Consider the following 23921-nt stretch of genomic DNA (forward strand, 5'->3'; position numbering starts at 1 on the left):
TTGGAACATATAAAGGCAACTGCCTCATATAATCCCCCACAATAGGCAGCCTTACGGATGCCTACAAATATTTTTAAAAGCGTTTATTTTTTTCTTTTTCAGGTGGAAACAATACAGTAAATGTTGGCCACAGAAAGGCGATCGGATCTTGCACAAACAGTCGAAACAATCGCAGAGCCGTGAATAAATTTAAGTGACAGGGACTGGGGGAGGGGGGCACGCATTTATTTCCAAAATTTATCTGGTGATTTTTATTCCAGTGTGGAGCTGCCTTGCACTAAAAGCTTTCGACTAGACGAGAAGGAATTTGGGTTTCCCCAAATAAATCTGCTGCTGAATGAGAAAGTATTAGTTAACCGTGCCGCATTCTTCAATTTATCTTTTTGATCGTGTTATTTTTAATTTGTCATTTGGGTTGGGTCGTTTTTTCTTTTTAAAATGGCCTGCAACTTTAACGCTGCATTAGGCTTAAGGCTGTTTGCATAGAGAGGCAAATCTCCGAACAAGTTGAACACGTTTGCCTCCCAGTGCAGCTTTCAGTTTCCTGTCTCTTGTTTGCTATTTGTCCACAGTCTGCACTAAGACTTAAAACACCGAAATGCGTCGGGGCGGGGTGGGGGACAGAGGACGAGGACAGGTCATAAAAAGGCGAGCGCGCTGCATGAACGTTTCCTCGCCTTTTTTTTTCACCCCCTAAGGCACGTTAAGCTGCAATAAAAACACCTGATCGCTAGGTGGCGGTAAATTACCACAGGTCTTTTCCTAACATAATGCCAGTAGTACAGAGGTGCACGTGAACCAAGTAAACGTTTTCTTAACCTGTACCAATAATAACTGGGATACAAAATGGATTTAAAGCAGAAGAAAGGGCATGACTTCTCAGGAGTTTACAGTATATTTATTCAGAATCAAATGTAAAAGATGAGAGTAAAAAATAAGTCCACCCATAACTTACAGAAAGTTCATAGTAACATACATTTTAATCTTCCATATACAGCAATATTATTTCCATGTTAAAATTCCTGCATTCAAGTAATATAAGACATATTAAAGATCTGTCCTTACAGTGACCCCCCCCATAAAAGCACGTCCTTCAGCACATACAGGCATGGTGCCAAACGGCTGCTGCAAGTCTTTCATGAAATCTTTTGCAAGCCCAAAGAAAAACATAATGCTATGTGTGGAACAAGTGTTTGCACTGTGCTTGAGTCTGAGGTAAAGAATGAGTTTTAACACCAGTGTTGGATAAATAACACAAGAAAAGTGGGTATCATGGGCATTTTTTAAAAGTGAATGTGACACTGTGGGTAATGCATGTCTAGTTTCTAAACAAGAGTGCAGTCAATGAGGGAAAATGTCAATTCTAGCATTTAAAAACAAAACAAAACAAAAAACAACTTTATTTCAGCTAGACTTAAATTCACGGCACCTTTACCTGGACCAGCTGAGAATTCGTACACCAACAGTTAATGTTACTGGCTACAGAGGCACCATTTACACACAAAAATACCTGCACGCACCACACACACTCTGTCTTTCACACAAACACAAACACGGCTTGACTAAGCAATGCTAGGTGTATTAATTTCTATGACTAAGCAAAGGTGCTGCATTTCTGTCTGAATAAAAATTTATGATACAGTACACTAAATGATACTTACAGATTCAAAGTGTGATCATGTGGAAAAGGGAAAGAAAAGTGCCCAAAGATTGAATATATTCTACTATACACACCTGTCCCCAGACTAATAATGGTAACACTGGTTTCTGATGAAACTCCCTTAATTTCCAGACACTATTTTATACACCTGTACAAGTTTGATAGCTGAGATATTATTACACTTAGCTTCCAACAACATCTTGGTTTTATTTGATCTTTTCCTCTTTTGGGGAACTGAAAAAACAAAACAAAAGAAAACTTCATTGTCAAGCTCAGGCCCTCCACCACACGAAGACAAAGGGAATTGGGTAAGAAGCCTGCTGGAAGTGATGAGCCATCTGAGGATGCCATTTTTACTTTCTTATTTGGTTATTATGGGTTCCAGTTTGGGGTTGATGAAGGAAAAGCCAGCGAAAGCTGCCTGGTCCATAGAATCAATGAGGTTTTTATCAGCATGGGAGAGACGCGGCTTCTCATTCAGGAACTCACGATCAAAGTTGCTGTGGTCACTGGGGGATTTCTGTTGGTGGGAGGTTAGGCATTTAGTCAGGTTAAAGTAAAAAAGAAAAAATAAGATGAGGTATCTGATATCCTAGAGGCAAGCAATTATATTTAATGACAGCTCTAATTAATAGCTGTGAACTAATGTTAATTAAAATCAAAATTTTAGGCCCATACCACTTTAGGCTTGAAAGGAGGCTCCACTTGTCTCCTCTCCAGTGCTGTCCAGTTAATGTTTTTGAAGAATGGGTGTCCTCGGATGTCCCCCACAACACCCAATCTGCGAGTGGGATCTCGTTCAAACAACTGAAATAATAACAGAACACAATAGATCTCATTATGTAACTATAATTCCACAATACGCATGTTTGCCTAATAATTTATTCATTTATATTTTTACCAGGTCAAGCAGGCTCTTGGACTCCTTGGTGATCCACCGAGGGTAGTGAGGAATGTCCGACCTGATGGATTCAAAGAGCTCATCCTCATCGTCACCTTGGAAAGGCGACTGACCAATTAGCATCTCATACACCAGGACACCAAAAGACCACCAGTCCACTGAGAATGTGTACTTCTGTCCACACAGGATCTGAGATAAGAGACAAATTGATCAGAAGCAACAAAGAAGAATGAGGAAATGTGATGTCTGGAGTGTTCTGTTCTTGTTACATAGTATTACAAAGAGACTGCAAACAAACGATTCAGGTTGCCACCTGAATGACATACAGATTGTGGCTTTTATAAAAAGGTGAAAGATTTTGATGGAAAAGTAAGGTATTGAACCCTTAGCCGGGCAAACCAACCTCCGGTGCGATATAATCTGGTGTCCCACAGAATGTGCTCGCTTTGACATCTCCAAAAACATTCTCTTTGCACATGCCAAAGTCTGCTATCTTTATGTGTCCGTCCTTGTCCAGCATCACATTGTCCAGCTTCAGGTCTCTGTAAACAGATATAGGATGATATTTAAACAATGTAGGACTGTCACAGTAAATTCAGTTTGAAGCCATGTAATCTAAAACGAAATTTCAGTTTACTCTGCTGCAGTAGCAGACTGAATGCAGAGAATGCAGGAAGTAGTACAGAGAGCCTGTGGGATTTTACCTGTAGATAATTCCCTTTGAGTGGAGGAATTGCAGTCCCACTATAATCTCAGCAGCATAGAATCTAAAAGTTGAGGAAATAACAGTTTTAGTACGATTTAAGACCCAATGACGCTGAAAATGATAACTCATACAACACTTGTAGCTTTTTTTCTTTTCTTCCTTTTTTAAAACACTATCCCCATGTACTCACATAGCTCTGTTGAGATCAAATCGTCCCTTGTCTTGGATGTGAAACATCAAGTCACCTCCATTCAAGTACTCCATTACAAAGAAGAGGTGCTCCTGTGCAAATAATACATTATTGTAAGTTAACCAGCAGACGTAAAGGGGATATGGAGAGCGGGGTAAGTTGCTCACACTAATCCATTTTCTCGGTACGCAGAGAGTCCACACTAATCTGACAATTAAGAAGTTCCAAAAACCTTAAAAGAGTTTTATATTAACACAGGGTCATTAAGTCTTGAAAGGCAGAAAAAGTAACTTTTTAAAATAATTATATCGATGCCAAGGCTCGCTGCCTGACTGGCTCTCATCAGTTATTACTTACTTACTACTATTGCATGGCACTAAATTTAATATAGATAATGACTTACAGGCATTACAGGTGTTGTTTTCTATGCCCGTAGCTGTTGTGCAGATAAATTCAATATTTTACCACTGCTGTGTGTTCCTTTGAACTGAAACGCTGTTAAAACAGTGTTTATTTTAAAACAAACTGAAAGAATTGAATTGTTGAGGATGCAGCCTTTAATGACAGCTTGGAACTGTGACTCTTATTGCTGCAGCCTGGAAGACTCCCCATCAGAGAACATGTTCTATGAACTTTACTAGCAGAGGTGTTTAACATGTGTGCACTTACTTTTGACTGGAATGTGGCATAGAGATGAGTGAGAAAAGGGTTGTTCCAGGCGAGGGAAAGGACTCTTTTCTCCACCATGGTGCACTCCACATCGTCATCCATGAGAACGACGTCCTTCTTCAGGACCTTCACAGCAAAGTACAGGCTCTGTCCCTTCAGCTCTGCAAGCAACACCTGGGGTGTCAGAACCACATTACTGTCAGTAACATCATCAGGTTAATCACACCTGCTTCATAACTAGAGTATAACAAAACAAACTGAGCTATGTTTTTGCATTTCTGTGTAGATGTTTCACTTCAATGCAGAGCCCACAATGCCCACACTGGGACTGGATATAAATAAATTTGCCTTCTCCTTTTCTTGTAAATCATTCTGTGTGTTAAATGATGTCTGGCATCTGTGGTGGCAGATGAACAACTTGTTATTGCGCTTGAAAGCAGTCAAATGCTCCCATTGCAGAGTGAAGGAAGTCATTTCAGAAGCAGCGGGGGGTTGTACAGATCTTATAAGCGAGACTAAAGATCAAAAGTGGGGTAAACTACATCTGCCATGTAAATCAAAATGTGCTTTAGTTATAGACTTAAATTAACAAAAAAATAATTAGCACATGAGATTTTTTTCCCTTCAGAGGTTTCTTCCTTTCAGAGGTTCCCTTCATCTGAATTTAAACATCTTCACTTTTCCTTAGTAATGTTACTTTTAATGGTTTTGTCTTCTAAAACATGTGAATTTTTACTTTGTATACAGTTTTTTCAAAATATTTTACTCCCATTACCAACATAATAGTTCATGGTTAGCATCAGCAAAAATTCCCATGTGGACAATTGAAGGACTACTTTGAGTTTATTTTCTTAAGCAAACATTCTTTTCACATGCAAGTCTGAGTAACATTATGGCGCCTTACAGTCCATGATAAAGACTTAAAGATTTAAAGACAGCAACATGGAGCATACCTTGCCAAAGCTGCCTTTTCCCAGAACCTTGTGGAATATTAGCTGGTTGAGGGAGAGGCGTGCCTGGGAAACTGTAGTTGGGGCTGGGGCAGGGCTAGGGCTAGGGCTAGGGTCCTTCCCATTGCCACCTGCTGTAAAATTTGCAAACTTTAAGTAAATGAGTATGCAAACCTGTAAACAAACATGCACGCAAACTGAAACAGCAAAAAGGTCATTTTAAGGTTGATAATAAAGACATAATTAATAAGGAAAGAATGATGTTGGGAATGACTGTTTCAACACTGCATTTTTAAATATGCCCAGCATTCAGATAATGACATTATTATATTTGCAAGCAATTGCTTTGATCCAAAACCTACAGTTTCAGATTTGCTTTACACCGTGTTTTCTTACTCTTGTTTCTTAATTATGTTATTTAGAGGGTGTATTATTAATATGGCCATCTCAGGCACAGCAGCTTCTCCCACCTGCTGTTCAAACTTTCTGTTTGCAAAAGTTTGCTTAAACAGCATCTGGCCTTAAAATCAGAGGAGGTAAAACTGCATGCCGCAGACAAAGCATCACTCAGGTCTAGTAATAGGTCCCCTAAAGCTGATACACCATTTTAGAAAAACTTTGTATTACAGTCAGTGCTACAATGAAAGCTTCTCACCACTAGGGTCCACTGTTGCATTTCTGACATCTTGGTAGATTCCAATATCTGGTGCAGGGGAGTCATCAGATTTCTTCACAGATTTCTATGGAGAAAAAAAAGAAGTTTGGCAACAGATTCTTTCATATTTTTAATTAGTTTTTCTTAGCTTTTTAATACAATGTTCACCCAATGACTGTGCAAACCTGGGAGACTTGAGACAAAGCCTCTGCTAGTAGTTTCTGGTTGATTCCACAAAGATTGCCCACTTTGCTTGTGCAGCCACTATGTACGTTCATGCCACAGTCTGGTCAGTGGAGTCAACAATGGAACGGCCCAAGCAAAGGAAAAGATTCAGAGAGAAAATATATTAATAAAAACGAAAATAAAAAACAACAACAAAACAAACAAAGAAACTCAACACACCAGACTTACCTTCACATTTAAGGCCCTGCTTGTACAGACCCCACAGTAGACTTCCACAGTGGTCACAGAAGGTGGGGCTCTTGTAGTTGTAAGTTTTAAAGCGATGTGGCATGTCAATATTGAAACGTTCTTTCTGGAACTACAGACACATAGAAGAGCATTAAACCCAGAGAATGCTGGTACCTGACGATTAAAACACGCAAGATTATATGTTTCGCCTGTCTAAGCTAAAGTCACACAGAACTTCTACAGACAATAAGCAATCACACGTTTCAACTGATTTGAACACTGAATCCAATACTGATGATGTTTGTAGGTTTGGGTGGATGTGTTTGGCTCAGTATTCATTTGAGTCAAAGATATGTGGTCGTGTAAAGACAAACAAAAAAAAGTATAGTGTTAAAATGACTGTTTAGTTGACATAATAGTGTATCGCTGATATATTACTACAAGATAAAATACAAAATCATCCTCAATTCCATGATAAAAAGAAACCAGCAGGGTGACTGTACTCGTCCATACACAACTTCGCTCACCATAGTCTCACGACTGTTGGTCGCTGTTCTAGTGCACTTGCCAATGATTTTGTCGCTGCACTTCCTGTGGATTGCTGCATTGCATTCTGTGTGAAATAGACAAATCGATAAATATTGTGTTAGCAGTCCATTCACTTGCAACTTTGATGGTTCCCCTTTTCCTGGAGGTGAAAGGTGTTTATGTGTAAGTCTGACAGCACATGAATTGGTAACAGTCAAAGAAACACTCACGTTTGCATTTGTATCCTTGCTTGTTGAGCCCCCTGCATGGGGAAAAAGGGAGAAGGTAAATGGCTGAGCTATATTCAATTTAGAGAATATATTATAATATTCTCTGCTAATACTGTAAAAGAGTAATATACACGGGATGATTTTAATTGTAGGACTGCTGATGATAGTGATATACTTTAGATCGTGTGGAGATAACTAGATTCTCCTCCCATCTTAGGTCATAAGATTGAAACTATGGGTGTAAAAATACCAGCGTCAGACAACAGACTCAATAAACTTCAGACTTCCTCCTCCCTGTTTTACAAGATATAGATAATACTGAAGTTTGAGTACAAGGAGGAGTTTGGTTCACAGATTAGTGCTGCTGACACTGATATAACAGCCTTGTGGGATTTCCCTAGGAGGTGACTCATTCTCACAATAGCACTCTTACAGGTTTTTCCCCACTTAATTCCCTTAAACTGCTCCATTAAGCAAAACAAAATAACCAATCTTTTAAGAAAGACATTTGAAAGTATGGACTACTTGTACCAGTGAAATAAAACATGCATGCACGCACACACACACAAAGCAAAGCAGAAAAGCAAGCAAACAGACAGGCAAACTAGCTGCCTCTGGATTAGTCACGTTCAAACAAAGTGGAAGGAAAAACATTCATAGCCTCACTCTGAAACTCTACTGAGATTTAAAAAAAAAATACACCAGTGAAAAACTAAGATTTAATAATAATAGTGGCAGCTGCCATCTAACAAAGAGGGACTTTTGCATCTCACCAGAGAAAGTCTCTACAGACAGAGCAGAAGGTGGGCTGGTGGAAGAAGGTGGAGGTGAACTCATGGTTCTTGATGACAAGAATCTTGGGCTGCTTGACTGCGCCCCTCCTCCTGTTCAGGGTCATCAACCCGTCTTCAGTAGGAGCCTTCAGGGTCGGCCTAGCAGCCACTGTGGGGAGAGATAGAGTTAACAATCAAATAATTGCATGTCCATTAAATTTTAGAAACATAATTTCTGTCAAACGTTACCTAAATTCAAACAGTTTGGCTGATAAACCTTGAATGTTGCCGCTGTGTATTTTATCACTGTCAACTGTAACAGAAAACTATTTGTTAAGAATACCTTATGAGCTAAGGAAAGGGGAGACATGAGCTACTGCCACTGCTGAATGGAGGCTAAACACTGCAAAATGCCTCCCTGGATTAGCTGCTCTAACTGATGCAAATCAAATGGGTGGGGGTCAAAAGTCAATCAGAGAAGACAGCGAAAGAGGCGTGAGAGTGGTAAACAAAGACATAACAGAAACTATGGAAGAGACAAGGGGGGTATGTGGGTGGATGGGAGGTGGCATTTTGGGACAATTCAAAAAAAGAAGCCGCCTTAAAGACAACAGAACAGACGGGGGAAAGTGGGAAGAGTGATGAGGTGAGGGACAAACTTTTTTCTTATCTGCCAGTCTACTGACAGATGTTTGTTTGGACAGCACTTTGGTAAGTTGAGCCAAGAAAGTGGGAGCGAGTGAGAGGAAAAGAGAATGACAGAGGGGGCAGATACTGCTGATGACTGTTCACACGTGCCTAAAAATACTCCGGGCTGCTTTTCAGGAAACTTACAGAGGGTGTTGGAAGGAGACAAGATGCAGAGTATGGAGTTTTCATGACCCAGTAACAGCAAACCCAGACTGTGCCACTCCCACACTGAAACTCTCATTACACAGAACGCAGTTTGGAAATACCACGAAATGTTTGTTGTGTTAACAGTGACTATGCGGGCTGGCCTTGCCATCCGGACCAACTTGGTACCCTAAATGCAGCATGAAGCCAGCTAATGCTCTGCTATTATTAATATTATTATTAAGAATGTTATTCAATGTACTTTAATGGGCTTCAGAGACTGACAATGCTGCAGTGTTTTTTCATTTTAATTTAGGCCACAGACATCAACAAAAACAAGTAATACAGTGTAGGTGTTTGTTTACCCCAGTTCTTAGTAAACTCACTAGTGCGGTGTATTAAGAAAAACAAACATTTACAGTCCTTGTCAGAAATAATTGAACTGCAGCCCAAGCCACAGGCTAAATTTGTAATGACACCAGAGGATTAGTTTTATTCTGCAATGGTTTCATGGCACACCTAGTCAGCTGACCAGACCAGTGTGAGGTGTGAAACCAGCATGCAGATTAATCATCAACAGCCTGAGGCAGACAGATTATTTCAAGGCACTTTAGAAGCGTGGCTGCTCCACAAACCTCATAAACGCATGTAATCTGTGGCTGGTTGTAGAAAAATAAGGAAAAATGAAGCCTTTCTACCAGTAGAGGGTGATGTATAGCAAACAGAGTAGACAGATGGGAAAATGGTGGTGAGGGACGTGAGTGACTGTTGCCGGAAAAGATCTCAACTTTCACTGAGCGCACATCTCCCTGGTGGTCTAGTGGTTAGGATTCGGCGCTCTCACCGCCGCGGCCCGGGTTCGATTCCCGGTCAGGGAAAAAACTTTTTTAATATATTGTCACTACTCGCGCGTTTCAGTCAAGTCTCTGGTTACAAATTAAATCTGTCCAAGAGCAAACTTTATCTATTAAATGAAGAAGAAGCGTTTCCAATAGATTTGTCAGGTTTCCCCTTTAAAGTGGTCAAAGAGCAGTTCGCCTACCTGGGTATTACAATTACAAGAAAGTATAAACAACTTCTCAAAGCCACCTTTTTTACGCTATTGAAGAATGTCAAACAAAGCCTTCAACAGTGGTCGCCCCTGAACACAACTCTGGTCGGACGAATTAATTCAATTAAAATGAATATCCTTCCTAAATTCTTATACTTATTTCAATCTTCACCAGTCTTCATCCCCAAGTCTTTCCTTACAACTCTAGATTCTATAATCTCCTCTTATATTTGGAAGGGTAAATGACGTCGAGTAGCTAAGGTGCATTTACAGAAACCTAAGATTGAAGCTGGCACTCCCCAACTTCCGCTTTTACTATTGGGCTGCCAATATTCGATCTCTGACCTACTGGTTACAGTCTGGGGAGGGTGTGGGCCCCACCAGCTGGCTGGCACTGGAATCAGACTCAACTCATGGTATTTGTCTTGCCTCCTTCCTGGGTTCTTCTCTTCCTTTATTCATTGACAACTTTGGATCTAATCAGATAATTCGGCAATAATAATATTAATATTAATAATAATTTTTCACTTCAAAGCCCCATCCTTTCAAACCACCTATTCCTCCCCCCAACTTTGGACAACTTGTTCCAGGTTTGGTTTAGAGCAGGTATTATTTGCTTTAAAGATCTCTTTATACACAATAAACTAGCATCATTTGACCAGCTGTCAAAAAAATACAGTCTTCCCAAAACCCACTTTTTTTAGATACTTACAACTGAGACATTTTTTGCAATCCCACCTCTTCAATTTTCCAGAAGCTTCAGCTGCTAACTTACTGGACAAGCTCCTTAATTTGCAACTATCAGGCAAAGCTGTAATGTCTCTATAATAAACTGTGCAGTGTAACACCAGCTCCCGTTGTGGGCCTCAAGTCCACATGGGAGAAGCAGTTAAACATATCTATGTCACATGACGTCTGGGACTCAGTCCTTTCTCTGGTAAACTCTACATCACTCTGCACCCGTCGTTCCCTGTTACAATTCCACATGTTTTGGAACTGCCCTGGCCTAGCAAAATCTTTGGGAGGAGGTTTCCTGCACTTTGAACAAGGCTACCGGCCTGAAACTAGTTCTCAACCCCCTACTTGCTCTCTTTGGTACAGCGGGAGAGGATGATAAGTATATTCCCAGAGCAAAGCGTAGGGTGCTGTCTTTTGGTTCCCTCCTGGCTAGGATGCCATTTTGATGAGGTGGAAGGCTGCTGCCCCGCCCTCCCATGTTCAGTGGCTTGCTGATCTCATGTCGTGTCTCAGTCTGGAAAAGATCCACTGCTCCATCCAGAACCAAAAGGGCACATATGATAAAATTTGGGGTGTCTTTCTGGAAAACTTCTCTAAACTTCAACTTAAGGATGTTCCAGCTGAGTAACGGATTTGCTGATCTGATCTGATGTTTGTCTGTGTTAACGGGAACATGAAGCTCAGCGATGTCGTAGCTAACTTCTGTGTGGTTCTTATGGAAAGGGTTAGTTAATATCATAATCCCTCTCGGGTTGTGGCTTTTATTTTGTTGGGGGGTTTTCTTGTTTTTGTTTTCTCTCTTTTTGTTTTTCTTCTGGGTTTCTGCTTGTTTGGTAAATAATAGGAGAGGAAAACAATGTTCCAACATGAGAAGTTCTGTTTTGTATTCATTCATTTTAAACAGTTTGTGTTTTCCGTCTTCTTTTTTTCCTTTGTAAACTATATCCAGAAATACTCAATAAAAATATTTTGAATTAAAAACTGTTTTCTACAACCTGTAATATATATTTTTTAAATGTAAACCTACTTCAAGTAACAGACACTTTGATCAAGTTGGATCCATTTCCAGCCATTTCACATTAGACAACAGCATGTAGAACTCTATGTGCTTTATAATCATGCCTGAAATGGGCTGGACTCAACTGGCGTAAAGGCGATGTCACATGTTTCCATGCACCAATATCACTATCTGAATCTGAAGGTGACACCTGTTTGGTCACATGTTTATGTTTCCACAAATCCACTGATAATGATCAAAAGACCTTGCATGTTTTCTCTCCCCCAAGAAGAATAGAAAACTAGTGATTGTAAACTAAACTTGAATCACATTACCTGCATCACCATCCTCCAAAAAAAACTGCACAGCCATCTGAATCTTCCCAGAAGGCTGCAGGTCCACCCAGAACTCAGCACGTCCGCTGCCTCTAGACTTGGATTTGCAGCGCTCTGCCAGCACAGACACGCCCATTGTGGCCTTGGCCAATGGCTCCTCATTACTCTGCATAAGAACAACTTCTAGGACACGCCCCTCCTTGATATGAGCATCAAAATTGGACTTCCAGGGGGGGTACATGGTGGGCTTCCTCTGAACCAGGGTCTTCCCTCTCTCTGTAAAAGAACAATGACATCATCATCGCTGCATTAAGGAGTGGTTATAGCTAAAAGATGTTTGTTAAGAATCAGTTTCCTTGTGGACTTTTGAGGGCAGTAGATAGTGACAGTCAAACTGATGTTGTAAGGTCTCTTTGTCAACTGTTGCACTTCTTGCACAAGCACAACTGTACATACCTGTGTCGATAGACTCTTTTATCCTGATGGCACAGATGGGAGCATCAGAAAGAGGAGACAGCGCGCCCACATCGTAATTACTGAGGGTGATACGCAGGAAGGGTGGCATGGTGACCACTCACCAAAGGCTCCTGGGGGCGAAAAAAAAAAAGACTGTGATTTAAGCCACTCTGTCTAGACTTTCTAGAGAGAGATCTTTGTCTCTTGCTCTCACACACACTCACACATTGCTCAAGTTCTGTGCGTAAAACAAGAAGGAAGAGGGTAACAGCGGCTAGCAGCATCCTGCAGAGGAAGTAGTGGTTTTCTACTTCATACATAAGTTTGGAAACTACCTGCCAGTAACGAGGGAAGAAGGAACAGAATGTCAATCCTAAACTGTACTCTAGAGAGGCAGACAGCGAGAGAACATTTTTCAAAACAAATATATAATTTCAACCCTGTTGTGAATTCTTTTCAGCAGATGTTACCATCTGTTGCTCTGACCATTCTTTAAAAGGCTCCATAACTGTCAACACCAACAACAGCCCTGCTATTTGTGAGCGAACAAATCTGGAGCGCTTTTAATGTTTTATTGGGGGGGCTTGTGTTTATCCAGCACGTTAGCGCTACTGGCTGAAATTCTGGGGCCTGTAGGTGAGTGGCATAGCAAAATGTTCAAACAAATGCATGTCTCCTTTTTCAGTAATCTCATCTCTTCTGTCTAATACTTCTATCTAGTGTAGTCTAATAAAATGAATGCTTCCATCTAAATTTTACATTTCCTAAGTTCCTAAAACTGTTGTTGTAACAAGACAAGTCATCTACTTATTAAAACTCCATTTCTTGTGCTAAACCATTCTTCGGATGTTGTGTCATAGTGGAAGAGTAATTAATCACTTCATTTTCTGTACATGAGATTCACAGAAATGACATGCCGCCTACATTATCGGTCACTCATAAGAAGACAAGGTTTGTTCGTGTTCACGTTCCTTTCACTTTGCTGAATGAAACATGCTCTGAGGTGCCAACTGAAGAACCTGGTATGTGTTTTTAATGTATGTATAAGCATGCTGCTCAGCCTGCTAAAAGGTAGACTAGATGCTATTTTGAGCTCAGGCTGGAAGTAAGATCACATCTTGTGCTCGATGGGGTGACACTCAGAATTTCAGAGAGAGAAAGCAGGAGAGTTTTTTTTAACTATAATAAAGGGATGTGTAGTGTTTGGGAGGCAGTGATGTCCTACACAGACAGGCCTTGTGATTTGGAGGTCAAGGCTTGAAATCCAAAACAAACAGTCTGGGTGAGGAAATGAATAACTAACTGTGATGTCTCAGAAATCATCTCCAATGTGCTCTTTCATTGCCAACTTCTTCAACAGACAGAAATTATTCAGTAACCAGCACATATATGCCCCTTTCACAGCCTCGGGCACCTTAAATGTTTATATAGTTATGAAATAATACCATCGGGCAGACTCTGAACTGAAGATTGCTAAACAAATGACTGTTTCTGACTGCGGTCAAGACTGCTCTTAAACAAGAGGAGAGCTCTTGAAAGTTCTTATGCATGTACTCACACAGGCAGGCATACAGGAATAGGAAGAAAAACACATAAACGCTTGCTGGGGAATATATACTTTTCCAGTTTTATCAGGACTTTAAACACACTTTTTCCAATGTACACATGCACAGACATTATGTGCAAAAGAAGGCCTTGTTTCCCCAGAGAAAGTGGAAAAAGTGAGCATATGCAACTGGGGAAGGGGTGGGTAGGGGAAAAGAGCAAGAGAGAGAAAGAGGAAGAAAGAAAACAAAACAGACAACACACTGACAGACATGCCACTGGACATGAGGGGGAAACCAGAGTCGCCCTCACTAGACTGACTCATACAATAGAATCAAACTCCAGTGAAACAGATACTGTACATACATCTGTCAGTGTGCGTCTTTGAAGAGATACGAAGTTACTCTTAAATAAGTCTTTAGTACTTTTGGAGAGCCAGAAGATGTAAGGCTGGGCTGCATACCTGTACTGTCTCTCTTAACTTCAAAATGCTCTTCAGAACTAATTAGAAGGATCACCAGTATGAGGAAAACAAGAGAACAAAAAGATGCTAGTAACTAGGGCTTTAGCTGCCACTTGGCTTGGGAATTGGGAAGGATTTCTCTTCCAATAATCACACACGGTGATTCATGTCAAAGTCAGTGTTTAATAGGAACAAATACAGAAACAGCAAACCCTGTAATACGCACAACAGCAAAAAACACACATTTCGGTATTAAACAATACAAGAAAACCAGTGGCAGAATAGCCCTTACTTGAAATGACATAAAACAAATATTCTATTTTTGTGCACTGAGTTAACGTGACATAGTCCTGGAGAGGGACGTGCGTGACTGCCTACAAAAGCTAGGCCATCATTGAGTTCATGCTCAGCGATGCACCACGGACAAGTCAAAGGCTTGGTATGAAGTGAATTTGTGGAGATGGCGAAGAAATGATCAAGCCGGTCTAGCAGGCTGGGGAGTAACCTTTAATTGTGCAGGTCGGAACAAAGACGGGTAATTTGAGAAATAAACAAAAGTTGGACAACATACAAGAATCAGAAATATGGTCTAAGATATTTCTGGCATTGCTTTAAATCCTTGTTCCCTCTTGCTACATAATTACAAGGAAGATTTGTTTGTTTAAAAAAAACAAAAAAAACAAAAAACAAACAGCATGTGATGTTGTCCACATAAGGTTAGCAGTTTAGAACTTGTAGACTAATATAAACTGTCTCTCAATATTAGAATATTTTAGCAGGCTCGAAAAGCCAGCCAACTCATTTTTTAAATGGGAAGAGAGTTTAATTTAGTCAAGTTAGTCAACTTAGCCCAGTTGGCTCCATCCCCTCGGACAAAGCATGAGCATGCTGGACGAATAAAAGGCAATTAGAGCCTCTAGCATCAATAAGGGTCTGTTGATATCTAAAGGTTGTAGACTTCAGACAATCACTGACTGCAAGAAGCCAAAGGCACTTCATTTGGTAGTCGATAAAAATTCTCTTGAGATGTTAATTTAAAGACCATTTTAATTGTTGCCACAGACACAGTTTAATTTTAAAGTCTCTGTGCAAATGCTAGAAAATTGGAACTCTCGAGATACTTTGAGTGCACTTTATGCCCATATTTTATATATACATGGTAAATGGCCTGCATTTGTATAGCGCTTTTCTAGTCCCTAAGGACCCCAAAGCGCTTTACACTACATTCAGTCATTCACCCATTCACACACAGGCGATGGCAAGCTACGTTGTAGCCACAGCCACCCTGGGGCGCACTGACAGAGGCGAGGCTGCCGGACACTGGCGCCACCCGCCCTCTGACCACCACCAGTAGGCAAACACAGGGTTAGTATCTTGCCCAAGGATATTTGGCATGCAGCGAGGAGGCAGCCTGGGATCGAACCACCGACCTTCTGATTAGTGGCTGACCTGCTCTGCCACCTGAGCTACAGCCACCCATGTGTGGGTTATATACAGTATGGGAATGGGATGATCCCAAAACAGCTGTGTAAGTTTTTATGTTTTACTTTAGAAGACTTTCCACACTTACGGTACTTTTGAATTTCAAATGGGTGAAAAATGGGCAGGTGTAACTAACATAAATAAACATGACTCAGCTGAAGCGATCCAAAAATAACCCTGTAAGCCGGCATGGCTACGGTAAAGACCCTGAACTACATCACTTAAATGGAATGTAACCATTGTTAATGCTGACATTACATCACCTTATCGCCACTGACACATCACAATGTCCACAAAACAAAAGATCTGTGCAGATTTAAATACACCAGCATTCTCTGCTTACATACTGAGGGCTTTTTTTATTTCCACAGAAGATGTTTGAACATGTCACAGGCGGAAAAGCACAGGTGGAGAACTAGAATTACTGGCTCTTGGTTGTACGACGCTGCCAACAAGTCAATTTGCAGCTGACATCTACATCTGCACAGACTTATACAGAAAACAGGGATCTGGAACAATTTGTTTTAAGTGCTTTTATGCTCAGCCAAGAAAACAAATCTGTGAGGACATATCTTAGACGTGGGAGTAGACAACAGTTAAAGGAGAAGAAGTGAACTGAAGAATAACATTTTAACCCAGCAGCACAGTATCCTATGTACAGCGCAATATTTCGATCATGATTTCTTGAGTTTGAGCTCAGAAAAGAAAAAGAAAAAAGAAGAAGACCACATCTCCTGTGAGATCACGATGACAATGACCTCTGACCTCCAGGTTCTAATCAGTTCATCAAGGAAAACAACGAGATTTTCGGCATATGTTAAGAAACTTCCTCAATACATTCCAGATTTACATCATGTTAACGAGACTGGGAAGGATGGGAGATAACCCGTGACCTTGACCTTGACCTTTGACCGAAAATTATTTCATTCTTCACTTTCCTTCGTGCTGCTTTGGTTTCATGGTTCTGCACTGTGCAGGCCTGCTCACTGTCACTGTTTACTGAGACTAATTTAGAGTTGAGTCATCATTAACAACCACTGACAGCTGAGATACAAGATTGATGTGTAAGAAATGCTGAAAATGCATCTGCAGTATATTCAGTATGCCTTTGAGTTTCATACTTCATGCGTTTGCTTACTTAAAAATAAAAACCAAACTAAAATGTGGCTGTTTCTCGCAGACACTTTGTCTGCCTTTGTGCCAAAAGATGACCCAGAGTAATGAAAACTAGTCTAACAGGATTCTATATACAAACCAGTGAAGAGTGTGGATGCAGGCAACAGAAATGGAAATGATCAGTCAGCGAGTGCATTTCAAAAGAATCCCAACATTAATGAAGATAACTCAAACAGCTGACAGGTAATATCACTAAAACCACAGTGAGAGGACGTCAGGTTTAGTTGCTGGTTCTATTTCAGGGCAGATGATGCTTACATGAAGTAGATTTGGCATGTTCCCATACTGCATGCAACATATTCAGTTAGAATTATTGGGAAATTGACCACAGCGTTAAAAAAAAAAAAAAAAAAGAAATGGAAGAAAATCTGACCTGTGAGAAACTTTGGTTCTTGTGTCCTTATTACTTCAATGCACAACATGCACTGAAAGAGAAAAGAGAGGGGGATGCAAGACTGAATGGGAATGCAGTATGCACACATGCACTGCAGACCTGAACTTCTCTAGGCATTACCCAGCAAAGCTGTATGGTTGAACACTAATGTCCTAAACAGCCAGGCGAGACATTAAATATCCTAAACCAAATGGCATATGTCCAGTAGCGAGAATGTGGCTGATGTGAACGATCTCCTGTTGTGTTTATTCATTATCATTTACACTCAATGCGTGACCCGATTCCTAACATTTTCCAGAGATCATGTATGAATAAGACTATGGACAGACCCAGAACAGTCTTGCTAATGGAGTTGGTCGAGCCAGTGAGAGCTGAACAAACACAAATTATTATGAGCCGCTAACTTCATAGTCAGAGTCAGTCCTAGAGCAAATAACCTGGTGTGTGCATATGTGTGTGGCTGTGTATGTAAACATCCATTATTAATCACAAAATGGCACTTAATGCTGGCTGAAAGAGAAAGAGAAAAAACCCTCTCCACACTGGAAGTCAAACTGTGATCATGGAAAAGTGCTGTTCCTAGCTCCTACACCACATTTGATTTAAGAGCAGGAAACTTTGAACTGCTCAGCAAAAACTAATTCCTATTTTCTGTTTAAATTACAACCCGTCAGACGTTTAAAGTCAAATTGTAGATCCAGCTCTGCATCCTGCATGCACAAAGAAAACCATGCAGCATTTTCTGTGGATAAACTGAGTAAACTTTCAGGAGAGTCAGACAGGGATTGCTGACTTTTGGTCATTCATTATGATGGCAGTATTGACAGCTTACTGTCCACGTACAAATTTAGCAACTACTTACAAATGAATGCCACGGTACATCAAAACAACGGTATGCCAAAAAACTAGGCAGGACTAGTAGCACAAAGTTTCAAAATCTGCAGCTGAGGAAAGGTGAGTGGTTGATACAAATATAAAGGGACAGGCAGAACCAAAACCAAGACCTTCCTTGGTGGAGGTAATAACATTACATGACATAGGTAAACCTCTGAACCTAATCAATCGCTTGATTTCCTTTCTCAACCTCAGTTTTGACAGAAAACTTCATCAATTCCACATACCTCACTTAAATCCGCAAGTCTTTCATTGAGGCACGGTGGTGTGCATTATTACCGCATTACCTTCTGGAAAGCACACAAGTGTGCTCGCATAAGCACATACTAATAACCTTGAACAAAGGGGCCTTTAATGAATTTCAGCAGAGTGTGGCTTGAAGAAAAATCAAAGCCTTCCTTTCTTTCACTAACCTGGGTTAATAGCTAACACCCCTTTCCCAAACACTGTCTCTCTCTCTCTCACACACACAGGTAATACTAACAGAGAAGTTATACTGCGATGTTAAATCCTGCCCGACTTTCCCCTCTATCACGAACTCATAAGACACACATGCACCACCAATATGGTTAAATTAGGACAGGGGAGAAAAGTGAGAAAGATTTGGAGAGATGAACTGATGTTACCGCTGCAAGGTCAGAGACACAAATCGCTACAGTGAAGCACCCATGCCTCTGATCATTCTGGATCTGGGAACTGCGTCAATCAAACCAGTACAAGCTGGTATTAAATGCTTGAGGAACAGTACACTTGAACTTGAAATTTTAGTGCAACTGTTAAATGGGAGGGGGGCTTTTTGTTATTTAAGAGGAACACTGAGCTCTTTGGCACAGTTTCAAACCTGCTACCACAGCGAGGACAGAATCCTGCCCCTGTCTGCATACGTGTGCGACAGTCCTCTCTCCACATGCATTAAAAGCGGTGTCCATTTCTGCCCCTCTCACAGTTTACAAAACCTTAGTTAAGTTGAGCAAAATAGCATCAGAGCAAGGGGAGCCAAGCAGGACTGTGATGTGTGTGTGAGAGACAAGAGGGACAAGGCCAAGGGCAAGTAATGAGCCAAACTATCATCACCCGCCGATGAATTAGCAAAATTTGAGCCCAATGCCCGCGATTCTTGCTCTTTCATTGTTTACTTGTGTGGGGGGGGAAAAAAACTGCATGTGTCCTATTACAAAGGTCCACATCATATGTGAGTGTGATGGGACACACTAATCAGAACACACTTTCCAAGTGTGCCATATTATTTAAATTGGAGAAATAAAGAATAATGATTTGTCTTTAGTATTTCTCTAGTTAATTCTCAAACATAGCTGGGTTGGTAATTAAAAGGTTTAAGCTGTTTAAATGTAACCAGCTCTTAGGTACTGTCTTTAAACAATGTTTTAGTTATTCATACACAATGAATACGCCCTGCACATTGTAAGGCTTACGTGAATCTGTAATGTTTGTGAGTTTCGTGCAATTGGCGGGATCAGTGCTGTTCCTCACTGAGCAGATGTCCCAACCGCGTCCTCCAAGCAGCTCATGATGCCACAAGCCAATATTGACAAACCAGTAACTGCAGGCAGATGCAGTCAGATAATGTTACCTGCAGCCTCCGCAACACAAGAGGCTTGTTTTGCAGTGAGTGACACAAGACTTTTGCAAGCAATGGATGGAATATTTCAACATGGGATAATGGGTTTAGTGTTGCCGGTCAGATAAGAAGTTGTGTTAACCATTTCCTACTGAGAAGGCCGAGTTTTTACAGCCGCAGGAACGAAGGGTAATCCTCACACAGACACATCCCCACAAACCAAAGTGAGCCATCATATGTACTCTGGGTTGTGCTGTCATGTCAAAGCCACATGTGATTCTGGCAACAAGAAAGAAGTTACATTACCGCAGGATGACTAACAGCAATGACAGCCGTCTAACGTGAGGGAGGACCTTTGATATTTCGAGCTGGTGGACTTTAGCCTCAGCTGAACAATACAATCCGGTGTTGTGCCAAAAAGTGATTGTCTGCCAAAAACTGATTTCCAGTCTCAGTTTTTGGCAGACAATCACTTTTTGGCACAACACCGGCTTCGGTACAAGTTAAACCGCTTCGGCAGACGGCTGCTGTTTGTAGTGACGGTGAGACTGTCAGCACTCTGTCCAGCCACACCAAAAACCTGCGATTTAATGGAAATCTACTAAACACTCACCCAGTACTGTACCGCTTATGTCACTATGATAGCTGCAGAACTCAGTTTTATGACGTTTAAAATAATAATTAACAGCACTTGCATATAAACAGTGGTAATAATAACTATGAAAATATGGCGTTTATGACACTTTTACACACACGAATTAGGCCTATACTAAAGATCACGCGTGTACCCCATTTAAACCGTCCCTTTAGCTTCTGCGGCAGGTGGATTTGATATAACGAGAAAACGCCCTGTCCCTGATTTTCACTATTACACGGGTTAACTTTTGTGCCAACTTGTAGTAGTTACTCGCAGGACCTATAAGCTTGTTTCCCCGGTTATTACCTAGCTCACTGATTCAAGCTCTTGCCACAGAACCTGCAGCAACGATACATGGCTTAAAGTTTCCCGGTCTAAGTGACAAAAACACGATAAAACACAGAGAGGCTTTCTGCGACAGCAGCATTCCTCTTTCTAGAAACCACACAGCCCTAACCATCAGTTTACGGCTAAACAATCGAGGTTTGTAGTCACCAAGTGAGACTAAACACCAGCCAGAGTCGTGCCAAGGCAAACGCTGGGGACTCCTGACTCCCACTACACTGCAAGCGAGGAAGGACTGTTGTCTCGGTGTTGTCAAATACCGAGCTCAAGCTTCTTCTTCTTTTTAACGCAATTAAGTTTTTGTTGGTTTATAAAAAAAATGCGACTTACCTCGTTAGCCTGACTCTAAGTTTCTTTTTTAAGTTTTTTTCTTTTCCCGGAGCTTCGACTTTAAACGGTTGAGTGGTTTTAAGGAAGTGTTCAAGTCCGCTGCTGTTACTCGAGGCTCTCCCTCTCTGTTTGTCTGCCAGCTTTTGTGTGTCGCGGCTCCTAGCGGTGCGCGCGGCGACTGCGTGACGTCAAACAGGTGCATTCCCGGAGACACGAGCACGAGCGACTCTGTGATTGCCACAAACCCATTTAGGCGTGTTCACATATTCATTTACAAACCGAGCGCGGTTGCTTTGCAAAACTGGACCGGCAACATTTAAAATCTGACCTCCCTCACGGGGAAACCAGCTTTTCTCAGCGCCTGCGTCTTCCCATAATTCACTTTGTATTTAACGACACCTTGACCTGAACCTGACGCACGGTATCGATAAAAGCGGAAAGGCAAAACACGGAAGCAAGGGAGCTTTTGAACAGGTGCTGATTAAACCTCTTTATGTGAAAAATATGAATTTGGTAGATCAAGGGAACCGGATATTAGGGCACTGTGGGCTCTCAGTACTCAGGTCAAGTCAAACAGCCATGCGTTTCCACATCAGGTCTTCCCACAGCACCTCCACGATCCCATTTATCTCTCGGCCTACACAAAGCCTGTTGATCCACGTGGTGTTGAGTCATTAGCCCCACCTACCAAAACTGCATTGCTATAAGAGAGAATGGGTTGGTAAATTCAGTAAGTCTCCAAAAGGGCTATTTATAGCCACGACAATAGGTATAGCAGTGTCATGCTGGTATACCTACTGTTGAATGACGGATTACTGAGAAGACCAAACAGCTATTCAGCACTCAATCCTTATGAAAAACATGTCAGTTAAAAAAAGAGATGAGGGATATTATGATTTTTTAAGGGGCGAGGGGGTGGGCAGGACACCACATTATAATATGGTTGGTTTTAAATCACTCTATTATAAACTTATAGGATATGTTATGTAGCTTAGAGTGATTTAAATTCAACTGTGTGATAGGATTTTAATATTAAAGAAAGTTTTATCACGCTGGTCATCAGTCAAAACAGACACTCAAATCTCTTATAAAAGAAAAAGAACTTCTTCAGATTGTGACAGGAAAAGACGACTTCTTTCCACTACTCTTACTTCCTGGAAAACTGTTTATATTCACCAATGACCTCATGCTGCACCAGTGCTGTAATAAAAAGAAAGAAAGAAAGAAAATCTCCCAACAAAACTATTATGGACTTTTGATCAGTCATTCCTACCTGCCGTTCCAATTACGTTAACCTGCCTCTTAGTCATAATAGTGAATATGTACTTAAGTCACACCTCCCTCTGTTTTGTAACAGCCAGAATTCAGGTTTAACAGGAACTACATCAAAATGGGGAAGCAAGATTTTCTTCTTGACATGAACAAGCAATAATTAAAAAACAATGTCACCATCACCACCCTCAGAGAGAGGCAATGTAGGTCAGGGTGCTGCACGGTTTTCTGATATATTACAAGTCAAGTGATGTTTGTGAAAGTCTGCCCAGTACACTGGAAAAGGTGGAAAAAAAAAAATCAACAAGTGATTTAAAGTTGAAATCAGAAACAGCATTATTGACTGTGGGAATTCCACTTCGGCTACAGTCTGTGTGGGTTATGCAAGTTCACAGAAAAACAAAAAAAGAAACAGTAGAAGCATGTTATGACTCAGCAAATGTTTGCCTAAGAAGGCTTCAGATTTTATGTGTGAATTAGCCATATAAGCAGGCTGGGGACCCAGACGGTTCCTGTTGTGGTGGCCATTTCTGCAATCCCAGCTGAGCCAGTGCAAACACTCCAGTGAGTAATGAGAGGAACAGACAAGAGGGGCGGTGGGAGTGAAGGGAGGGACGAAAAAACAATCCCTAAAAAAGGAGAGAAATGGTCCTTTCATCAAGAGACATGCCACAGACTAAATCTGCCTTTTTCTAACTGTCCTCATTTCCATCCCCTTTTCTCTCCTTATTTTTTCTCTCTATGTTCTCTGCATGCTCTTTTGACTTTTTTCAGATTTCAAGACTGAAAAGTGTGTGCTTGTTAACACAAAGAGCTGTCAACTGTTGCTTAATTTAATTGACCTTGATGTAAACGGGGCCAGACATGGCAACATGAAGTCGTCAAAAACATCACGTTAGGGTTTGGGTTATCTAGCAGTGCCACTGTTGCAATGAAGTTTTTTTTTATCATCACTGTGTGAAAAAAAAACAAAAAAACAGAAGCACATCGACAAGTGTTTTGTCTTGTCTGTGGTTAAAATGTGCCAGTTGCGAAAGATTGCTTGAAGATCAGTGAGGTTTTGGTGTGTTGCATCCATTAGTGTACTCGGCTGCCCCTGTCATTTATGCCCATCCTCTGTTGTGTAACAGATTCTATGCTCTAACGTGACGATTAGACAAGAAAAAAATGTAGACAGAGCACCTGCCCTTCGAAAAAAACCCTCAGTGTTTTTTTCCACTGTGCCTTCAGTATTGCACCAAGACAGGAATTTCAGATGCCGGCATGGAAAGTTGCTAATCTGTCTACAATGCTTCCAATGATGTCAGTGTACTCTTCCGAGACAAACAACTCTTCCTATTGACATTCTACATACAGCTCTAATAGCAGCACTGCATTGATCTGATTTTTGTGTTCTTTTACTATTTTTAGAGCTTTTTTTCTTAAAATCTTGGAGAGACTCCAGAAATTGAAACATATTGATTAAAATGCACCAGCAGTTACTTGAGGAAAGGTCTGCTGAATGAGTTTCTGTGCAACAGAAGCTGCAGGATGTGAGTTTGGGTCCGAGAGGTGGGAACAAGGTGACTTTTACTATCAGATGTTTAAGGGGAATGAACAACTGTCATCGCTTTCATTGCTGCTCTCACTTCTCTCTTTCTTTTGTTACTTCAAGTTAAGTATTGGGTCATTGAGGCTCCTGGGATCGTGTATCTAGAGCAACCCCAATCTTCCTACT

General features: G+C 41.0%; 1 protein-coding gene and 1 non-coding gene across 3 annotated transcripts; one reads left to right on the forward strand and one right to left on the reverse strand.

Annotated features, from left to right (window-relative positions):
- Nucleotides 1–879: 879 nt before the first annotated feature.
- prkcdb (protein kinase C, delta b) lies at nucleotides 880–21353 on the reverse strand. 2 transcript variants are annotated; one of them, XM_005754337.1, is made up of 17 exons: nucleotides 20933–21353; nucleotides 12088–12218; nucleotides 11632–11907; nucleotides 7677–7845; nucleotides 6904–6935; nucleotides 6673–6758; nucleotides 6146–6275; nucleotides 5917–6017; nucleotides 5732–5816; nucleotides 5080–5210; nucleotides 4127–4300; nucleotides 3458–3549; nucleotides 3266–3328; nucleotides 2965–3103; nucleotides 2562–2750; nucleotides 2339–2467; nucleotides 880–2180 (listed from the first exon to the last, which is right to left on the reverse strand). In XM_005754337.1, the coding sequence occupies exons 2-17, from the start codon at nucleotides 12194–12196 to the stop codon at nucleotides 2022–2024; spliced, it is 2064 nt and encodes a 687-aa protein (XP_005754394.1). In that variant the 5' UTR covers nucleotides 12197–12218; nucleotides 20933–21353; the 3' UTR covers nucleotides 880–2021. The 2 variants fall into 2 exon arrangements, with proteins under 2 accessions (XP_005754394.1, XP_013763290.1); XM_013907836.1 differs by lacking the exon at nucleotides 20933–21353 and adding an exon at nucleotides 17127–17145.
- trnae-cuc (transfer RNA glutamic acid (anticodon CUC)) lies at nucleotides 9317–9388 on the forward strand. Its single transcript has one exon. It is a non-coding gene; the product is annotated as a tRNA-Glu (tRNA).
- Nucleotides 21354–23921: the final 2568 nt, after the last annotated feature.

Source organism: Pundamilia nyererei, unplaced genomic scaffold (assembly GCF_000239375.1).
Source record: "Pundamilia nyererei isolate P.nyererei 1_Seehausen unplaced genomic scaffold, PunNye1.0 scaffold00547, whole genome shotgun sequence".
Taxonomy (NCBI): domain Eukaryota; kingdom Metazoa; phylum Chordata; class Actinopteri; order Cichliformes; family Cichlidae; genus Pundamilia; species Pundamilia nyererei.

Excerpts from the sequence above, each read along its gene's own strand:
- prkcdb (XM_005754337.1), bottom strand. The coding sequence starts at position 12,196 with ATGCCACCCTTCCTGCGTATCACCCTCAGTAATTACGATGTGGGCGCG. Across the intron at positions 7,846-11,631 it reads TTTGGAGGATGGTGATGCAG|TGGCTGCTAGGCCGACCCTG; the intron begins GTAATGTGATTC and ends CTCTCCCCACAG. Across the intron at positions 2,468-2,561 it reads CCAAGAGCCTGCTTGACCTG|TTGTTTGAACGAGATCCCAC; the intron begins GTAAAAATATAA and ends TTATTATTTCAG.